Raw genomic sequence first — 17966 nt, forward strand, 5'->3', positions numbered from 1 at the left:
TGTATAAATAAGACTTAGATGTGGTGGTATGGCAAATCCATGGAAAACTAAATTCAATCAATTGCTACAAGCATTGGCCTACAAATGGAACCATGAATTGGCGAGGGGTAGGCAACATTCATGCCCATAAAGGAAGCAACGTGCCCACTCCAACCGCTCTCTTCCCTCACTCAATGTCGCCCTCCTCCACCAACAGGGCGCCAGCATGCAACAGCCTCTATTGTAATTTTCTTTTTCTCTATACTATAATTTTTATTCCTTTTTTTTTTTTTTTTACAAAATCATTTCAAATCCATTTAAAAAAGAGATAATGAGGATTAAAAAACCTTTTTTTTTTTGTTTTTTTATTTTTATTTTTTCTGCTTGCTGCACTCATTCAATAAATATAGCACTCAACAAAGAGTTTAGCTAATTTTTTAAGGGCTAACCAAAAAGCTAATTTAACTAGCAGCACGCGACTGGTATTAGATAGGCTTGGCAATTTTGACACGATCCGCGAATGCGATACGAACACGACACGAATATATAGAGTTTGGGTTTAGGCTATAACTCGTTTATGACCCGTCAACCCGTTAATGACCCATCAACTTGTTTATAATGTATTTATGACGCATTAATGACATTTTTTTTTTACCAAATTAACTAAACGGGTTGATACGGCAACCCGAATTGCAAAACCTAGTATTAGAGCATTCACACTCAGCTGGTCAGAAATTGGGATGCAAATTTTGGTGAAAAGCAACTCACATTTAGCTGGTTACATTAGTAAAAAAAATTAGTGAGCAAAAACATTTTTTTTATTATATTATTCCCTCTTCTCTCAACTTTATTTTCTTACAAATAATAAAAAAATTATTGAAAAAGAATAGAGCGCGACACACGGTGTTTTAGGATTCGTTTGGATTTATGATTTCAAAAAATGCGATTTCAAAAAATTATTTTTAAAAACACAGTTAATCGTTTGGCAAAATCGAAGTTTTGACCTTTAAAATCGCAGGTTAGTCTTTAAAATCTCCATTTTCAAAAAAACACTCAATTGCCTGAGATTTGAAAAATCAATTTTCTGCATTTTCAACTCGTAATTTTCTAAAAACACAATTTTCAAGCACTTCATTTCTACAATTTAGTTTAAAATTACACTTTTTATTTATAAGATCGTAATCTTAAACGCACATTTAGAGGTAGGTATTCAAATTTATTTATTTATTTTAAAGAAAAAAAAATTAGCTAAAACTAAGAAAGATTTTGCTGCTTCTAATATATGAATGCTCTTTTATACTGTCTCAAAATCCAAAGCATAACTAAATCAAAAAAAAAAAAAAAAAAAAAAATCCAAAGCATAACTAAAATTTGCATTAATACAATTTAGAATGTTAGATGAGCAATCAATCTAGTCTTACAACGGGAAGGTGTCAAAATCTCTGTACCAAATGAAAAGTGAAAACCTTGGATTAAACAATCCCTAAACCTCAGTGTTTTCAAAAACCAAATTTGAGAGGACTAGGGTTTTGTAGTGATGTGGCGCAGGTTGAGGTCGGCATGGAACGTCCGGCGAGGATTCTCCACGGCAGTACGGCGCCGTATTGAGGACGAGGGGGACTGGTCTTACGCCTCCGAGTGGTGGGGAACGGACTCCGACGGTCAAACCGTTCTCCGTTCAACTTCCGAAAAGGGAAACGGCGCCGTCTCCGTCGTCGCTTACCCTTCCTCTCAACCTGTTAGCCTCTCTCCCTCTCTCTATTGAGCCAAAAAAGTTATATATATATATATATATATAAATACATTAATTTGTTTGTGATATTGGCAGAAAAGTAAATATTTGCAATGGTGCTGTTGTAAATAATGTGCAGAGTGAAGTGCACTGGCCTGAAACAGAGAGATGGTTACAGCGTAGGCACGCAGAGTTACGTCCGGGATGTGAAGATGAGGGGCGTTTTAGGATACTGGGCTACCAATGGCGGGCTCTTAGGTTCAACGATGACACTCGCCAGAGCACTGTCAAAGTAATGGCTGGTTACCGGGAATCAGAGCCGAGCTCGGTGTTCCTGATGCAGCAGCCACATTGCCTGGCTGTTCCATGTAAACCCCTTAACCTTATTTTTGCCTTTTTGTAATGCGCTGTTGTAGTCTTGCGAAAGAAAGAGCGGCGTGAATTGGATCAAGTTGTGTCTGAGTGAGTTCAATGATTCTTCTGGTATATTAAATAATCGGTTGTCCCAAATGCTTCATCTGATACAAAAAGGGTCCATTTAATTATTTTAATTAATATTTTAATACTTTCGTGGGTCCATTTCTCCCTTAATAAGTGAGATTCAATACGTGAAATATTTAGCTGAAGTGAAATAACTTAACAAATTGCTGTCGGAAAACCAAATGTTGTGCTATGGTTGAAGACCTGTTTTGGATAGCCTTGTCTTGCTTTAGTTGTTTAAAAATGCATTCATTTGAGTGATCACTAATTAATATCATGGTTTCGTACCTCCAGAAACCCTTGGTTTGGGAATCTTGGTACTTAGATAATTATGGGTGTATTTATCTATAGATGCTAGCCGTTTAAGTGCTATTCTGTACAACCCTCACTGATAGAAAGTAGTATATGACACAGATCATATTAGTTTCTGAATGTTGAATTTTAGCAAATTGGAAATCTGGGCAGTTTATTAGTGGGATGCACACTTATTTCTGCTTTGAATTTTATTTATTTATTTATTTATTTGAGTGTGTGTTTGTCAAGGACTATAGATCCCAGTTTCTTCTCATGGCAATCAATAGATGTGCTATTTGATGTTTGTTTATGGTTTTCTCTTTATGTACATTTATATTGATTGAGAATATGGTATCTTATACTCAGTATGTTATGTTAATGGGTCCTGTTTCAATTGTGCTACTCTTTGTTGTTGTTGTTGTTCTTGTAGTTTTTTTTTTTTTGTTCTTAAAGCAAGCTTGTGATCTCTGCTGAAACCAGAAAAAAGAAGTAACCAGTTGATGGTCTGGATGTCATTTTGCAGATCTGAAGAGTATGCTATCAGTTGGGTTGGCTACTATAGCATCTTGTGGTTACGATATCAAAAATGCGGTGCATGGGTGGAAAACTATGAATATCTTATGCATTGGTCATGGTGGAGGAAGCTTACCATTATTTTTGGCTAGTAAAATTAAAGGTGAGGGAAAATCTCTTACCCGTTCTGCTTGTGCTTTTCTTCTATCAGTATTAAATCTTGTTTGTAATACAATGAACAAAATATTTCTTTGAGATAAAGACTGTCCACCGATTTGGAGAGTTAAGAAGAGTTAAGACAGCTGCAAATTGATGTGATAATGAACAAGGAACAGAAATGTATTCAATGAGTGCTCCTATAATTGTTGTAACTAGGTCATGAAATTCATATTTCTTGGTGATATGATGAAAGGAGATGATAAACTGTCCATATGAATGTTAGCTTGAGGTTGTTTACATAGCAGGTATGAATGTTAGTGTAATTGCTCTACCCTCACATCTGAACCAGCATTTTCAAGAGCTATGTTGCATATGCATAGATATAGGTTGTTCAAAGCACTAAAATGCTGGAGTGTGAGGTCCTTCATCTAGAATGAGGAAAGCTGATATTGAGCCTTAAGGGGTTCAGTAAAGCAAAGTCTTTTTTGTTTTTTTCTTTTTCCTTTTCTAATATTCAGTATTAGGAAGCAACTTAATGGCATTGGGCTATAAGATTAGTTCTTTGATAAATTAGAAGATGGATTTTTATGGTTTGCATAAAAGGGTTGTGCAGTGCAGAATCATATTTTGCAGTTCAGGAGGGCTGATTTAGTAGCAAAGTTGGCACACTTGAGATGAATTTGGGATCTGCTAATATGCTGCAACTCTGACATTATTAAATGTAATTTGTAGCTTTTTAAGAGCTTCATAATCTTTGAATGCTACGCTATGACATTCCTCTCTTCTTTTCTTTTATTTCCATTCTGATCATGGCTGCAGACAATAGGAGCCTGTCACCAAGTTAACTTGCAGCCATAATATATATCAGAGGTTATCTAGATCTGGTGAATTTGATGTTTGTTCTTATTATGGAGCATTTAGAGGAAAATGGGATGTTAGGTTTCCTTGGAAAAGTATAGGGAGGGAAAAGATTTGGTAAAAGGTTGCATTTTTTGATTGGACAGTTGCTTGGGAGAAAATTCTTACAGTGTACATTATTCGGAAAAAATAATTAGCATATTCGTATTAGATTTGTTTGTTTTGTATGTGTAAAGATAATGGAGAAAAACGGTTTACCTTTTTACTTCATCTTGTGGTGGCAAGAGAGCTTTGGTCACTCATCTTTTTAGTTTTTAGAGTTAGATGGATCATGCCAAGGATGGTAATTGATTTGTTCATTTCTTATCTGGGGAAATATGTTCATTTAAAGGGTAGTCAAATCTGGGATTCTATTCCATTGTGCCTTATGTGGATAATTTGGAGAGAAGGAAATAGTTAGACTTTTGAAGGGGTCAAACTTACGTCAATCACCATCGTATCTTTGTTCTTTAGAAATTTGTATAATTGGATGTCTATCTTAGGCAATGTTAATTCCAATTTCTTTTATAAAGTTTGTATTGATTTTTTAAATGTTGCTCAATTATACTTCATGTGTAGTGGAGCACTCTCTTTTTATTAATAAAATGACTATTTACTTATGCTACATACGTGTGTGTCTATATACACACACACACACACATGTATGTATGTATGAATATGTACATATATGTATTTATGCACATATATGACCTTACTTGATGATGTTACCTATATTTTTTTCTTTCTTTCTTTGCTCTTGGCATCGAAATGGTGCTCCAGGGAAAAACCTCTAATTCTCCTCTTGGAAATGATTTTTGAATTAGCATATTTTTGTGATTTTGGAAAGTGGATAAAGGATTAAAGCTATAATTGAGCTGAGCTGTGATGAATTCAAACTCATCACTGAATTAGATTACATGTTCAAGCTTAGTTCATTTATTTTTTGAATATGCTTGAAGTTGTTCACGAGCTGCTTGATTAATCGATTCTTTAGTCATATAAAATAAAGGAAAAATTGCTAAATTCGTCCCTGGGGTTTGAGTTTGCAACAAATAACAAACTCCCTAGGGTTTCAAAGTGACAAATAACTCATGTGGTATGTTTGTGTGACAAACAACTCCCTCCATACAAATTCTGACCATTTTTCCAGCAGGTTCATTATGAATTACAAATCTACCCTTAAAAAGCCAACAATAGAACGATTTTTTGATTGAATGATTGGTGGCCACATATACCTGACTCAGAATTCTTGTGCTCCCTACAGGTGCTGTAGTTCACATAGTTGAAATTGACCCCCTTGTTATCTCAGCCTCGATCGAAGCTATGGGTTTTCCTGCTTTCTCCGTTATGACCCCATCAGGTAAACGTGCCTTTTCAAAACCTAATACCATTGATGAAGTACTGTGGAAGGGCATCCATGAGAAGCTATACCTCTATGAATCAGACGCAGAGGATTTTGTCCTTGACAATACCAATCTGTATGATATGATCTTCATTGATGCTTATGACGGTGACGACATCTTCCCTCGCAAGCTATGGGACCCTAATTCCCCGTTTCTTAAAGCTCTCAGTAATCAACTTCACCCTGAACATGGCACTGTTGTGGTGAACCTTCATTCAGATTCTGAACTTTTGAATCCCGATGGGTCTGTTCCATCTGTTCTTGAGCAAATTTTGCCAGTAGGAAAGTATGTTTCCAGAATTGGCAGAGCATACAAGGATATGCTGGTGGGAAATGGAAGTTGTTGCGGCGGGAAAGAAGGTTCTGGTTTGGGTTTTACTGTTTCAGTTCCATGGGTGTGTAATACATCTCTTGTTGTATGCAGAGGTTTACAAATGAGTGGTGCGTATTTAAACAGGGATTTGGTGATGAGTGCTATCATATCAAAATCCCTTGAAGTGGAACGTCTCCTAAACTTGCCATTTTCATGCTTGCATTATATAAAGAGAGGTTTTATATTGGTTGATTGATATTTTAAGAGTTTGAAGTTAGTTATCTTTTCATTCTTGGCAAACTTCAAGAGATTATCTTCTGACTCTTTCTTTTTCAGTATTTTTTGTAGGTTTATTATTTTTTGTTTACTTTACTTTTAATAGAGACCAAACTTAAATTTTAAGCGTAAATGTATATATTTAACTTGATAAAAAAAAAATGAAAAAAAAATGAAAACCAAGGGATCATGGCCCTGTATCGGCCAACACTGAGCTTCGTGCACGAATAGGTATTTCATTATGAAAATGAATAAATTACTACTTGGAACGGAGGAGGGTGGAATGAAATAGTTATTCGTATTTTTTAGTTTGTTGACAATATATATGTTCTAATTAGGAATTTAATCAAAAATTACTAAAATATTTAACCTGATTTCTTTTTTTTTTTGAAAAAAAAAAATGTTGAATTAGAGTGGCCGCACCACTCTTATCATTTTTTTAGAGGAATAAATGGAATAATTATTCTTATTAGAATAGCTATTTCTAGAAATAGCCCTTACCAAGTTAAACAATGACTATTCCTATAATCCATCTATGGGCTTATTTCGTGAACCAAACGGGCCATTAGTTTCGTCCTTGCCAAAGTAGTAGCACTACTTCAACTAGTAAGCTTTTCACTAAGGGTGTAAGATGAGCTCAGTCGCTCGTAAACTTAGCTCGATTCGGTTCGATTAAACTCGATTTGGTCTCGGTTCGAATAATAAATGAATTGTTCGTGAACACAATAATATGTTTGAATATTAAATGAGATATATTCGTATAAACTCAACTCGGCTTGAATAAGCTTGTATACACTTGTATAAGATAAGTTTTACAATTTTTTTTTTCGTATTATTTTAAATTTGTAATAAAAACATCTTAAGTAACAATGAATTATCTTTCTAATATGATAGATATAACTTGAATTATTATTATAGGTTTAATTTTATAGATTTGTGTGTACATGAACGTGTTTATAAGTATGTGTAGTGACATGTATGTATATGAACACGCGTAATTTGTGAATGTGCATAATGAATTTATATATATACATATAAACTCGAGAAAGTTTATTGAGCAGCTCATGATAAGATCGAGTTCGATTCGTGTTCGAAATAAAATTAAATGACCCAAACTTGAATAAAATATCTAGCTTGGTGATAAGTTTAAGCTCGATTCATGTTCAAAATAAAATTAAATAAGTCAAACTTGAACATTCAATACTCAACTCAATTCGGCTCGAATTCAGCCATACTTTTCGCAAAAGAAAAACAGAGAGTTGGTAAATCCATTAGTCTCTTGGAATTGTATTATGAGTAATGATTTTTAGTAGATTGTTATATAACTTGATGATGTGACAGTAAAAATCTGCATTTATATCAATACTTGTCAAATTATTAAATAAAATCAAGATTTGATTTTCTTTGCCACGTCATCCTAATTGTATTGGTATAGTAGTTTACTAAATAATATTACTAAAGAAAAAACGTAGTATCTTGCTCGCTATTTCTACTCCTCTACCCAAGTTCCCCCAAAAAATGTCCTCTCCAAAGGGAGAAAAAAAAAATATAGAAATAAAATTAAAAAGAGCGGAGTAATTCAATTTAATAGATTCATACACAACTGCCTTATAATTAGATGATATAGTAGTAAAAATTAGCTCTTGGATTGGCATTTTTTATTTTTTTTTATTTGTTACGATGACTGATTTTTATTATTACATTATTGAGTTTTATGCTACGAAATTCTATTAAATAATATTATTCTAATCTAGAACGGAGAAAAAGAAAAGCAGCACTAAAAACGTAGGCCGTTGATTTTAATTTTTGAAGGATGGGAAATAAAAACAAAAAACAAAAAAAAAAAAAGAGAATGAAGCTGCAAAACCCTTAAAGGCAAAAGAGACCCCCCAAAACCCTTGGCTTACTCACTAGTAAGAAGACCGAAATGGCGTCGTCTCAGGGCAAAAAGCGAGTCTCTGCGACGAGCAACGAGCAGTCATTAATCGCGAGGGTATCGCGCAGCGTGTCTCAGTCGCCGATCGTCCACCAGTCGAAGCGCGCAGCCTCGGACGCGGCCTTGGTGTCGAAGAAGCTGATCCGCAGCACGGGCAAGGCCGCGTGGATCGCCGGCACCACCTTCCTCATCCTGGTGGTGCCCCTCATCATCGAGATGGACCGCGAGCAGCAGCTCAATGACCTCGAGCTCCAGCAGGCCAGCCTCCTCGGTACCCCCAAGTGACTCAGGTCAGCTCCGCTCATCGGAGATTGGGTTTTGGATTGGATGTTATATGTGATTTTGGCTTTGGTGTTTTGAGAATTAGCGTTTGCAGCGTTAGAGCATTTTTAATTGGATTCTCTTTAATTGCTTCGGATTTTCAAATGAAATGGATGCCTAAGTTATTTAGGGTTCTTTCGTTCGTTTTTGTTTGGTTCATTTGACAAGTTTTGGTGACTTTCGATGATATGCCGTTTGTTTGGTGAGAAAACAGAGAAAAGGGAAAATCTTTCAAAGAATTTGGGTTAATAAAGAATAATATGAAGGGACAAAATTTAACTCAATAATGTCTCGTTGACAAATTTGAACTTGGGGCTATGGTTATCTATAGTGTTAACTCAATATATGTAGAGTTGCAGTTTGCAGTATGATCGACCTCAAAGAGTGTTTTCCATATGATGCTTCTGAGATTTTATCATGCACAGAGACTGTAGATTGGGTTCATAAAAAAAAAAATTCTCTGCAATTATACTTAAATTCTGTTAAAAATTGTTCTTTATGAAGCTTTATGATTTGAAGATCATAATATTGTCTATAATTTGTTCATCAGTGAATTCCCAAGTCGTATTCATGGTTGTGCTCTTTAATTATTATATCCAAGTCCTTTGTGTAGTGGCCAGAAACTGATAACATGGGTACATTTGCAATAGAGTTATTCTTCTAGCAACCTACTTTTGTATGTGCACCAGCAAGTAATGCACACACACCATTGCTTGGAATCCATTGAGGATTTCATATAATTACTTAGAATAGGGAAAGTAATTAATTTGGAACCCGAGGGATTGCAGTAGTATGGAGTTGCTGCAAGCCCAAAATTTATTTGAGCAGGCAGGTTCCATATAAACTCTTTCACGATAACTACCCAAATTGCTAACAATTTGCATAGCTAATTGTTGTGGGTCCCTATCTGCTGAGGAGTGATATGTTTCATTCTTGATTGTTATTTATATGAATCCTTTGAGGATTTCATATAATTACTTTGAGTAGGGAAAGTAATTAATTTGGAACCCCGGGGATCGCAGTAGTATGGAGTTGCTGTAAGTCGGATTGGGATCCACAACAAGTACTTGTGGAACCCACTTGTCATGATAGATAGCTAGGCAGCCCAAAATTTATTTGATTAGGCAGGTTCCATATGAACTGTTTCACAATAACTACCTAAATTTCTAACAATTTGGCCAGCTAATTGCTGTAGATCCCTATCCGCTAAGGAGTGCTATGTTTCATTCTTGATTGTTATTTATTCATTTGGTTGAGGCATTCAACTTTTTATAGTGGAGATTGAAATGTACACTATTTAGCTGAAGAAAATAGTCCCCAACTCTGAGAAGATAATAGATGGAATTGGTAGTAGAGTCTTTGACTTGTTTGCTTGTTGGTGGACGTTTGTAAAGTCGAGGAGTGCCGCAATTTGGAAGATGGTGCCGACATACATACTTTGTTGTGTTTGGAAGGAAAGAAATAATAGGTGTTTCTAGGATTTAGAGAGGTTCTTGAAGGATATTTTAGCTTCTTCTTCTTATTCTAATATTTTATTTTATTTTATTATTTTTTCATACTTTGTATCTTTAGACGGTGGCTTTTGTGTCTGTCCCCTTTGTCGCTTAGTTTTGGCGATTTTCTTGTTTGTTTTTCGATTTATAGTTAAGTGCTTTCTCTTGTATATTTCCGGTGTACTTATAGGCGCCTTACGCTTTTAATAAGACTAATTTATTACTTATTAAAAATATATAGGCATCAACTCCAATGCTAAAAGCAAACCTATTGTTTCTCCTTGTATGCTATATTTCACTACGTCTCTCCCTACATGAACATCTTTCCTTCCAATGAAACAAAGTTAGCCATCAACAACTCAACAATTTGCAAAAATCCTTACTAGACAGAACTGCTTGAACCCATTTACCCCAAACTGACCCCCCTGAATCAACTGTCAAGCGGAAGAAAAGAAAACCAGAGTCCGTGAATCAATAATCATTAATAGAAGCATAGAAGTAGTTGGACCTGTTTAGATTTATCGATTCTTCATTATTAAGCCAGACCTTAACTCCAATAGAAACATAAATCAAGAATATATGTTATTTGACTTTTATTGCTGTGAATGAACAAAAAATGGTTCAGTAGAAAATGAAGTGGCAGGCAGTATCAGTACACAAAATTTGATCCGTGATTTCTCAACTCCAGAGAATAAATTCTAATTTATTGTCATTTTTAGAGCGAAATCAACATATAAAGAGTAAAGATAGAGAAGCAGAAGAAAAGTTTGAAACAAACCTCATTAGAGTAAGAATTGTGACATCCTACGTCAATATTTCCCCAATGGTAAGAAACAGAAGAAATTTTTAGTTACAAGAAGAACCTTTAATTTAGTTTAGTATAAATGTTTAACAGTGGCCGTGAGATCAAAAGAAGGCTTTGTCTCTTCAGTCAATATTTCCAATTCCTTTCTGGGAAAACAAAACACCATCAGCAGCATCATTCATGTACATAATGTCTGAGAATAAAAGCATTAGTTTCAAGGTTGAAACAGATTTCTGTAACAAAAGCTGGAAAGGAACCTACCGGAGTCAAAAGATTTTCGCTTCCATCTTCTGGATCCGATATTATTTGGAGCAATTGAGTACAAGATGAACCTCAGAGACCTTTTAAAAATAGGTATATGGCAATGAGAAGCTTGAAAGAGGGTTCGGGCGGCTAGTGAGACGCAAAAGGATAAAAAAAATAAAAAACAAATGAGTGCATGCATTGGTTAAGAATTGAAAGACAGACCTCCCACTGCGTGGACACTGTGCACTTGTCTTCGAAAAATTTGATCCTGAAAATGGCAAAATGGTGTTTCCATTTTCGAATTGAGATCTTATCCAACAACATTTCTATGATTCAGATCGTCACAACAAAGCTCACAAAAAAAAAAATGGTTTTTTTTTGGGGGGTGGGTGTTTGGTGGCTGAACCACCCTCACGTCCTCCGGCCTGCCCTTTTGGGTGGCTACTAGCCTACTACCACACAACCACCCTAAAAATATCCCATGGACTTTTTTGGTTTTGATTTTGTTGTCATGATCTGTCCGTTCATTTTAAAAGAACGGCCCACAAAAAATCGTAATACCTAGGATCTTAATCCTCCATTTTCCCCCGTCTTCTGTTTTTTAGTTCTTAAAAACTGTTTGTTGACAACGGGTTTCTGTACATGGCAAAACAAGGACTTTATCAGTGAGCGTTGGATTAAATAAACAGTGCAACAAGGTAAAATTTGAAGAGCGGATTCTTTCTCCCCTGGGCAGCATTATAGAGTGCCTCATTTCCTACAAGTTACCAGATATCTCCACAAGAACAGCTACCATTCAAAAATCTATGGTATCTGTTTACATCCCTCACAATGATATCCCTCTCCAAAACCCTACTAAAATACTTAAAAGCCTCATGACAATCCCTACAAATCCTCAGATTCTTCACAATCCTTAGTGCCTTCCCCGGTGGTGCAGCTCCACTCACCACTCCAAATGCCACTGCCAACTTCTCACTGTGATACCAAAGTGCTTCCTTTTTCTCCCCTTCCCCTACCTTATGCAACATCATCTCTTTCCAAACCGGTACGTACCCTAATTTCTCAATCTCTTTCATTAGCTCAGCCAACTTCTCATATATTTCCTCCGTGCTTTCATGCCTTCTATCCCCAGCCAAAAATACATACACTTTCCCTCGCACTTCAATCCAACTCCTGCCACCTTCCTTCTTCACCCTCCTATCTTTCATCATCTTCCGCACTTCCGCAACCTCATCCCACCTACCGGCAACTGATAACACATTGGCAGCAATCACATAAGCTGAGTCATCATGCGGGTTGATTTCCAATAACTGTCTAGCCATAGCCCAAGCCATGTCTGCTGCACCATGATATGCACAACTAGAGAGCAGAGCTCGCCACACTGCAGCATCCGGCACAAAAGGCATTGTCATCGCAACTCCCTCAGCTTCCTGTAATCGACCAGCCCGTCCCAATGCACCCACCAAACATGTATAATGCTCTAACCCCGGTTCCAAACCATAATCTACTTCCATGCGTGTCAGCCACTGTTCAGCCTCAGCAGCCAAACCTGCATTGCTAAACGATGTTAGGACCGCTAGAAAGCTATATTCGTCCGGTACAAGCCCTCGAGATTCCATTGAATTGAAAAGCTCAAGGGCCGAGTTCTTATCCCCCTGCTGTGCATAGCCAGCCATCAATGCATTCCACCCAACGATATTCATCCCCGGCAAGTTCTCATCAAAAACCCGCCTTGCATCCGAGACAAAACCTGCTTTTCCATACCCGTCAACTAGAGCAGTACCCACAATCACATTTGTATCTAACCCGGTAGCCAGCGCATGGGCATGTATTATCCTACATTGCTCAAATGCAGCAGCCTCTGCGGCTGCACGAAGCGCACCCGAGACACTATACATCGTGGATGCCACACCGCAAGCTCTCATATCAGCAAACATCGATAACGCATCGATGGACCTTGAATTTTGCGCGAGTCCCACAACAATGGCGGAATAACAAACATCATCTCTGTGAGGAATTTCATCGTGCACTTTACGAGCTTCATTGGGTAAGCGATACTTGGAGTAGAAGCTGATAAGCGCAGACCCAGAAAAGGGTTCGCCAGAGAGTGAGAGCTTGAGGGACAGACAGTGGAGGCTAAGGCCGAAAGAGAAGCAAGGGAGTGCGGTACAGGTTTTGAAGAGAGAGGCAAAGGTCCGCTGGTTGGGGAAGGTGGGGTGGCGGAGCATAGAGATGAAGTGGTGGAGGGAGAGGAGGGTGTTGGCGTGGGCGGAGATGATGGCGGTCCATGAGACAACGTTGGGCGATGGGATTTGGTGGAAGAGGCGGAGGGAGTAGGACAAGAGGTTGGATTTGGAGTAGAGGGTGACGAGATTGTTGTAGATCGAGCGGTCGGTGTTGCCGGCTTTGATGGCTTGGGCATGGGCTACGCGTGGTTCGGTGTTGCTTGGGATCGAGTCTAATACGTGGTTCATCCTGTGGAGGATGTCAAAGTTTTAGAGGGGCTTGGTGCCATGCACTTGCGAACAAAATGGTAGTAGCCTTGACATTGCTTCCTTATTTTTCATTTTTATATTTTTTCTTTTCACGCCGGTTTAATCATAAGGCGAGCTAAGCAGTCACCTAAGGCTCCCAAGTAAAATAAGGCCCCATAAAGACAGGTTTGTTCCAAAAAAAAAAAAAAAAGCTTAATTATAATCTGAAAATGTTTTTTTTTCAGTGGAATAAGGCCCAAAAGAAAAAAAATCTAATCATAAGCTCAAAACGGTTTTTTCTCAATGGAATAAGGCTCCAAATGATAGATTTGTTTGAAAAAAAGAAAGGATGATCTCTTATTTGAAGACTCTTTAACTTCAATAGAAAAATAAATAGTTAGAGGCATAAGAACACAACAATTAATACCAACCAAAAAAGAGTACATTTTCTCGCTTATTAGGAGACTCAACTAAAATGATGTGAACTACAAGAGAGCCAATAAAGAGAGTGAGGCTCACGGAAAAAGACTTGTTGAAATACAAGTCATAACTCTACAAAAACAATCATCATTGTGGGACCAACGGAAAAAAGCCTCGTTTAAAATTTTCACCTTAGGCCCAAAATATATCGAGCCGGCCATGTTTCAAATGAATATAAAAATTTCCTAGTTTGCTACAATGAGCCTATAAACATGTACAAAAAAATCTAAAAAAGACTATATCTCCTTCAAATTATGTTCCGACGAAAGTCTTTTATAAAATAAAATTCGTCTATTATCATTTATTTAGTAAAATTTATAACAATTCTTCCTCAATCCATTGCCCCTTTTGCAATGTGAAGAAGACTTTTGGTAAATTAAATCACAGTGTACTTGCGTTTTCTAAAAGTCAAATATAAGGATGTTTTGCATCCAAACCATAAGCGTGTTGTTCGAGACGCATCCCACGTTCAAAATTAAAAGAGATTTGACATACCAGTAGACCTGTCATTTGGGGGGTGGGGTCAAAAATTATACATTTGACTGGTCATAGTATTTTTGTAAGAGTTTTAAACATTTTTAAGGTTGTCAAAGCCAAAGGACCAATGTAGGTCACCCCTAACCTGGGTGTCCTAAATTTAGGTCCTGTTTAATAATCTTTTCCTCCTCCTCTTCTCTCCTCTCATGGAAATTTTTTTTGTTAAATGAAAGTGAAAAGTCATTAATATGATATAAAGTAAAAAAAAATTTATATCAAAAAATAAAAAGATTTTGTATTATAGTTAGTTTTTTTATTTAAATAATAATAAAAAATTATTAATATGATATAAAAAGTAAAAAAAATTAAAAATGTTTTGAGTTGATTTTTTTTTTTTTTTTAGAGATATGAAAATAAGGGAAATGGGAGGTTATTAAACGGAGCCTTTGATAAAAATGTAGAAAGGTGAAGGTCGGTGCTCCACATTTTTTTAGGTGAAGGATGTGGTTTGTTTTGGTGTGAACACAGCATATGAAACTTTTTTATTTTATTTTTTCTTTTGCAAGTCAGAACATATGAATTTAGTCAGTCATCCAAAGGATAAGGATCAAAATACTTTACAAAATTTCAAAGCATTTTATTATCGTGGAGATTTCTTGAATCTCAACCACTGTTTTGAAATGAAATGAAATGACTTCAGATTTTATCATATCAGTATTTATTACTTCGGTATATCAAAATTTGAACCATGATTTTTTTTTTTTTTTTTTTTTGTGATTTTGGGACATTAACCCACTTCTCCAAAAATAAAATAAAATAAAATAAAAAAAGCCCCCAATTTTAAGCAATAAATAGATAAATAGGAAATTGTACACACGTCTGAACTGTGAACTGTGAACTGTATACAGCTTGGAATGTGCAGTGGATATTATTGGGGAGCAATGGTGCATTACTGCTCTGACAAATCATAAGGGTCTACAACTGTCAAATTGGCTTTTTCCGCGTGAAATTCATACTCTTCTTCATGTAGGATGAGCACCAATCATCATCATCATCATCATCCACAACCACAAAACATTTTTATCTCGCTCCCGACTGCCTGCTTGTGAAAAATATACTTAAAAAAGGAAAATAAAAATGAAAATATAGACTCTTAACACGAAAAATAAAAATAAAAATAAAAATGATAACCCTCAATTAATTAAATTAAGGCAGTTAAAGCGATTGATTGATTAATCGCTTTAAATAGACAACGCGTGGGGGAGCGGGAGTGGGAGCGGGAGCGGGAGCGCGTGTAAATCAGAGAGCGAGTGAGCGAGAGGATGCAACTTTCTAAAAAGCATAAAGTGTGTAAGAAGAAAATAGAGAGGTGCATTAATCTAGAGAGGAGGGGAAAAACAAAGAAACGCCCACATCACATGGGTATGGCGGGATCTTATAAAAAAGAAAAAAAAAAAAAAAAAAAAAAAAAAAGGCCAAATCCCATGAGCCCACTGAATTTCTTGTTCTTCCACCCAAAATGACAAAACATTCATTCCTACCCCCCCCCCCCCCCTTTCACTTTTTGTGAAAAAAACCTTCTTACTTTTCATGCCCTAATTGCTTAATCCCCTTCTTATAAAATTCTTAACCAACTGTAACAAGTAAGAATAAACACCTCTCTCTCTCTCTCTCTCTGTGTGCCACTTATATTCACCACAAAAACCCATCTCCTTTTACCTAAAAACAAAAAATAATATTGTAGAAAAAATTCTACCTCAGAACAACTTTTTGCTTCTTTCTAGAACCCATCTCCTATCAAAAATCTGCATAAAAATAACACATTCCAACCATATATCAGCATTAATTTAAAAAGAAAAAGGAAAAAAAAAAGATCCATTTCAAAGTTTCACATATACGTACCATCATGTTTCCTCAGTAAACTTCTAGCAAACAGTAGGCAAATTACTACAAACCCCACTCCAGCTGCCCCTCCTAATATTATAGCCACTGTCTTTCCTGTATTACCCCCTGTATTTACAATAATTAAAACAAATCCCACATTAATTATTATACTCATTTAAATAAAATCTAATAAAACATAATTGTTCATAAAAAGTAGAAACCCCACTAATCTGGGTATGGACAAAAAAGGCCCATAGGAGAGAGTTTTAATTAATCCTACTAAAATTGGGGATTAAAAGAAAATTACAGAGAGGGGCGGAAAAAAAGTGACTTAACCTGATGAAGATGATGATGAGGAGGAGGAGGAGGAGGAGGAGGATGAAGTTGATCTTGTGGGAACCCCATTGGGATAGTAACTATAGCTAATGAAGCACTTATGAAGATAGATTTGGCCGGAAATAGCGTTCCCACATTCAACCTGAGCCTTTTCCACGGCGGTCTTCGCGCACTCTCCACAATCGGAGTCACCCAAATCCCCCTCACACTGGCCCAAAACATACATGGCTTCATAGCTCGTGGTGTAGAACCCGTGGCCGCTAACGACGCCGTTTTCCAGCACCGAAAGCGCAGTGTCCCTCCTCTCCTCAAACCCACTTCCGGCCACGGTTGTTGCCCCGCACGTCTTGAACAGCAACTCCATGCCTGAAATCTGAGTAAACCCAGAAACCTCATAGAGAATGTAGCAGCCAAAGAGCTGGACTCTCGCGGCTATGGTTTTGCCACACAGACTTTCGGTCATCTGGGGCAGTTTGCTGACACAGGTGTAGCATTCAGAATTGCTAAGGTCCCCTCTGCATTGGAAGAGACCGGATATGGTGGTTTGGCCGCTGCCGGAGGTGGTCTTGGAGAACCTGGCCTTTGTGGCCTGTGAAACCAGGGAACCATAGAGGGCTGAGAGGGCCTGGGCGTAAACCCCAGTTGGATCTGAAAAGGACTGCTTCGCACACCCCTTGTAGACCAACGCTGTGTAGTCATTGGCAGATTCAGCAACTGGGATGAGCTCAAGATTGGTACAGAAAATCAGAGAGAGAAGAAGGAGAAAGGAAAAGGGTTTTGAGGCAAAACCCATTTGGGGCGGCCGGTGTTGATAAATCAAATCATGGCAGGTTTTTTTTTGGGGGGGTTATGAGAAGTGGGTTTTGGTGAAACTGAGGGAAGGATCTCTCATCTCATCAATGGGTTGCGTTTGATTCTTTGATTTCTGCAGCTTTTTTGCTGGGAAGGGTTTGGATTTCAGATTTGGAAGGGAGGGGTTGCCCTTTGGCTCTTTAGATGAGCAGAGGCTGAGCAGTGAGCAGTGAGCAGGGTAGGGCTTTTCCTACTCTATCTCCACAAGTAGTACAATGTACACGAATCGTAGACATAAAATAATAATTTTTATGGAATAGTGAACTATTTGTTAGATTTTAATTAAGTGATATTTTAATATTTCAAGAGAATGAGAGCAAAATGGTTTGAATAATAAAACTGCTGTTCAAAGTTATAGCAGAGAGATATATTCTCAATGTAAGGAGGGTGAGGAGCGTGTGAGTGGAGGACTGGAGGGGAATCTGACTTTCTGGGAGAGAAGTGTGTGAAGTTTGACTCAAAGTACATCATGGTTGAATTGAATAATAATGATTACTGTTTTCTATTTTCCATTTTCCATTTTCCATTTTCCATTTTCCATTTTCTCGAGAGAGTTGGTGACGCTTGTAGTCCAATAAACATCAATTTGGAGCCTAGCCTTTGCACAAAGAATTTAT

General features: G+C 37.1%; 4 protein-coding genes across 5 annotated transcripts; 2 read left to right on the top strand and 2 right to left on the bottom strand.

Annotated features, from left to right (window-relative positions):
• Positions 1–6027, top strand: LOC133858544 (uncharacterized). The gene is made up of 5 exons (XM_062294023.1): positions 1–222; positions 1515–1717; positions 1851–2079; positions 3009–3161; positions 5319–6027. Exons 1-5 carry the CDS (start codon positions 93–95, stop codon positions 6023–6025), a joined length of 1422 nt encoding a protein of 473 aa, XP_062150007.1. The 5' UTR covers positions 1–92; the 3' UTR covers positions 6026–6027.
• Positions 6028–7906: 1879 nt separating this feature from the next.
• Positions 7907–8437, top strand: LOC133858545 (mitochondrial import receptor subunit TOM9-2-like). Its single transcript, XM_062294024.1, has one exon. It carries the CDS (start codon positions 7973–7975, stop codon positions 8264–8266), a length of 294 nt encoding a protein of 97 aa, XP_062150008.1. The 5' UTR covers positions 7907–7972; the 3' UTR covers positions 8267–8437.
• A 3052-nt stretch (positions 8438–11489) lies between these two features.
• LOC133858550 (pentatricopeptide repeat-containing protein At4g33170-like) lies at positions 11490–13392 on the bottom strand. Its single transcript, XM_062294029.1, has one exon. It carries the CDS (start codon positions 13318–13320, stop codon positions 11611–11613), a length of 1710 nt encoding a protein of 569 aa, XP_062150013.1. The 5' UTR covers positions 13321–13392; the 3' UTR covers positions 11490–11610.
• A 1765-nt stretch (positions 13393–15157) lies between these two features.
• Positions 15158–17622, bottom strand: LOC133873311 (plasmodesmata-located protein 2-like). Of its 2 annotated transcripts, XM_062311035.1 has the most exons (4): positions 16498–17622; positions 16180–16287; positions 16034–16082; positions 15158–15376 (listed from the first exon to the last, which is right to left on the bottom strand). In XM_062311035.1, the coding sequence occupies exons 1-3, from the start codon at positions 17288–17290 to the stop codon at positions 16075–16077; spliced, it is 909 nt and encodes a 302-aa protein (XP_062167019.1). In that variant the 5' UTR covers positions 17291–17622; the 3' UTR covers positions 15158–15376; positions 16034–16074. The 2 variants fall into 2 exon arrangements, with proteins under 2 accessions (XP_062167019.1, XP_062167016.1); XM_062311032.1 differs by lacking the exon at positions 15158–15376 and having other exon boundaries at positions 15629–16082; positions 16498–17621.
• Between the last annotated feature and the right edge of the window lie 344 nt (positions 17623–17966).

The sequence above is a fragment of the Alnus glutinosa genome, chromosome 1, assembly GCF_958979055.1.
Source record: "Alnus glutinosa chromosome 1, dhAlnGlut1.1, whole genome shotgun sequence".
NCBI classification, from domain to species: domain Eukaryota; kingdom Viridiplantae; phylum Streptophyta; class Magnoliopsida; order Fagales; family Betulaceae; genus Alnus; species Alnus glutinosa.

Coding starts and splice junctions, on each gene's coding strand:
- LOC133858550 (XM_062294029.1), bottom strand. CDS start 13,320: ATGAACCACGTATTAGACTCGATCCCAAGCAACACCGAACCACGCGTA.
- LOC133873311 (XM_062311035.1), bottom strand. CDS start 17,290: ATGGGTTTTGCCTCAAAACCCTTTTCCTTTCTCCTTCTTCTCTCTCTG. Junction 16,288..16,497: donor CTCATCATCATCTTCATCAG/GTTAAGTCACTT, acceptor TTGTAAATACAG/GGGGTAATACAGGAAAGACA.
- LOC133858545 (XM_062294024.1), top strand. CDS start 7,973: ATGGCGTCGTCTCAGGGCAAAAAGCGAGTCTCTGCGACGAGCAACGAG.
- LOC133858544 (XM_062294023.1), top strand. CDS start 93: ATGAATTGGCGAGGGGTAGGCAACATTCATGCCCATAAAGGAAGCAAC. Junction 2,080..3,008: donor ACATTGCCTGGCTGTTCCAT/GTAAACCCCTTA, acceptor GTCATTTTGCAG/ATCTGAAGAGTATGCTATCA. Junction 3,162..5,318: donor TTTGGCTAGTAAAATTAAAG/GTGAGGGAAAAT, acceptor TGCTCCCTACAG/GTGCTGTAGTTCACATAGTT.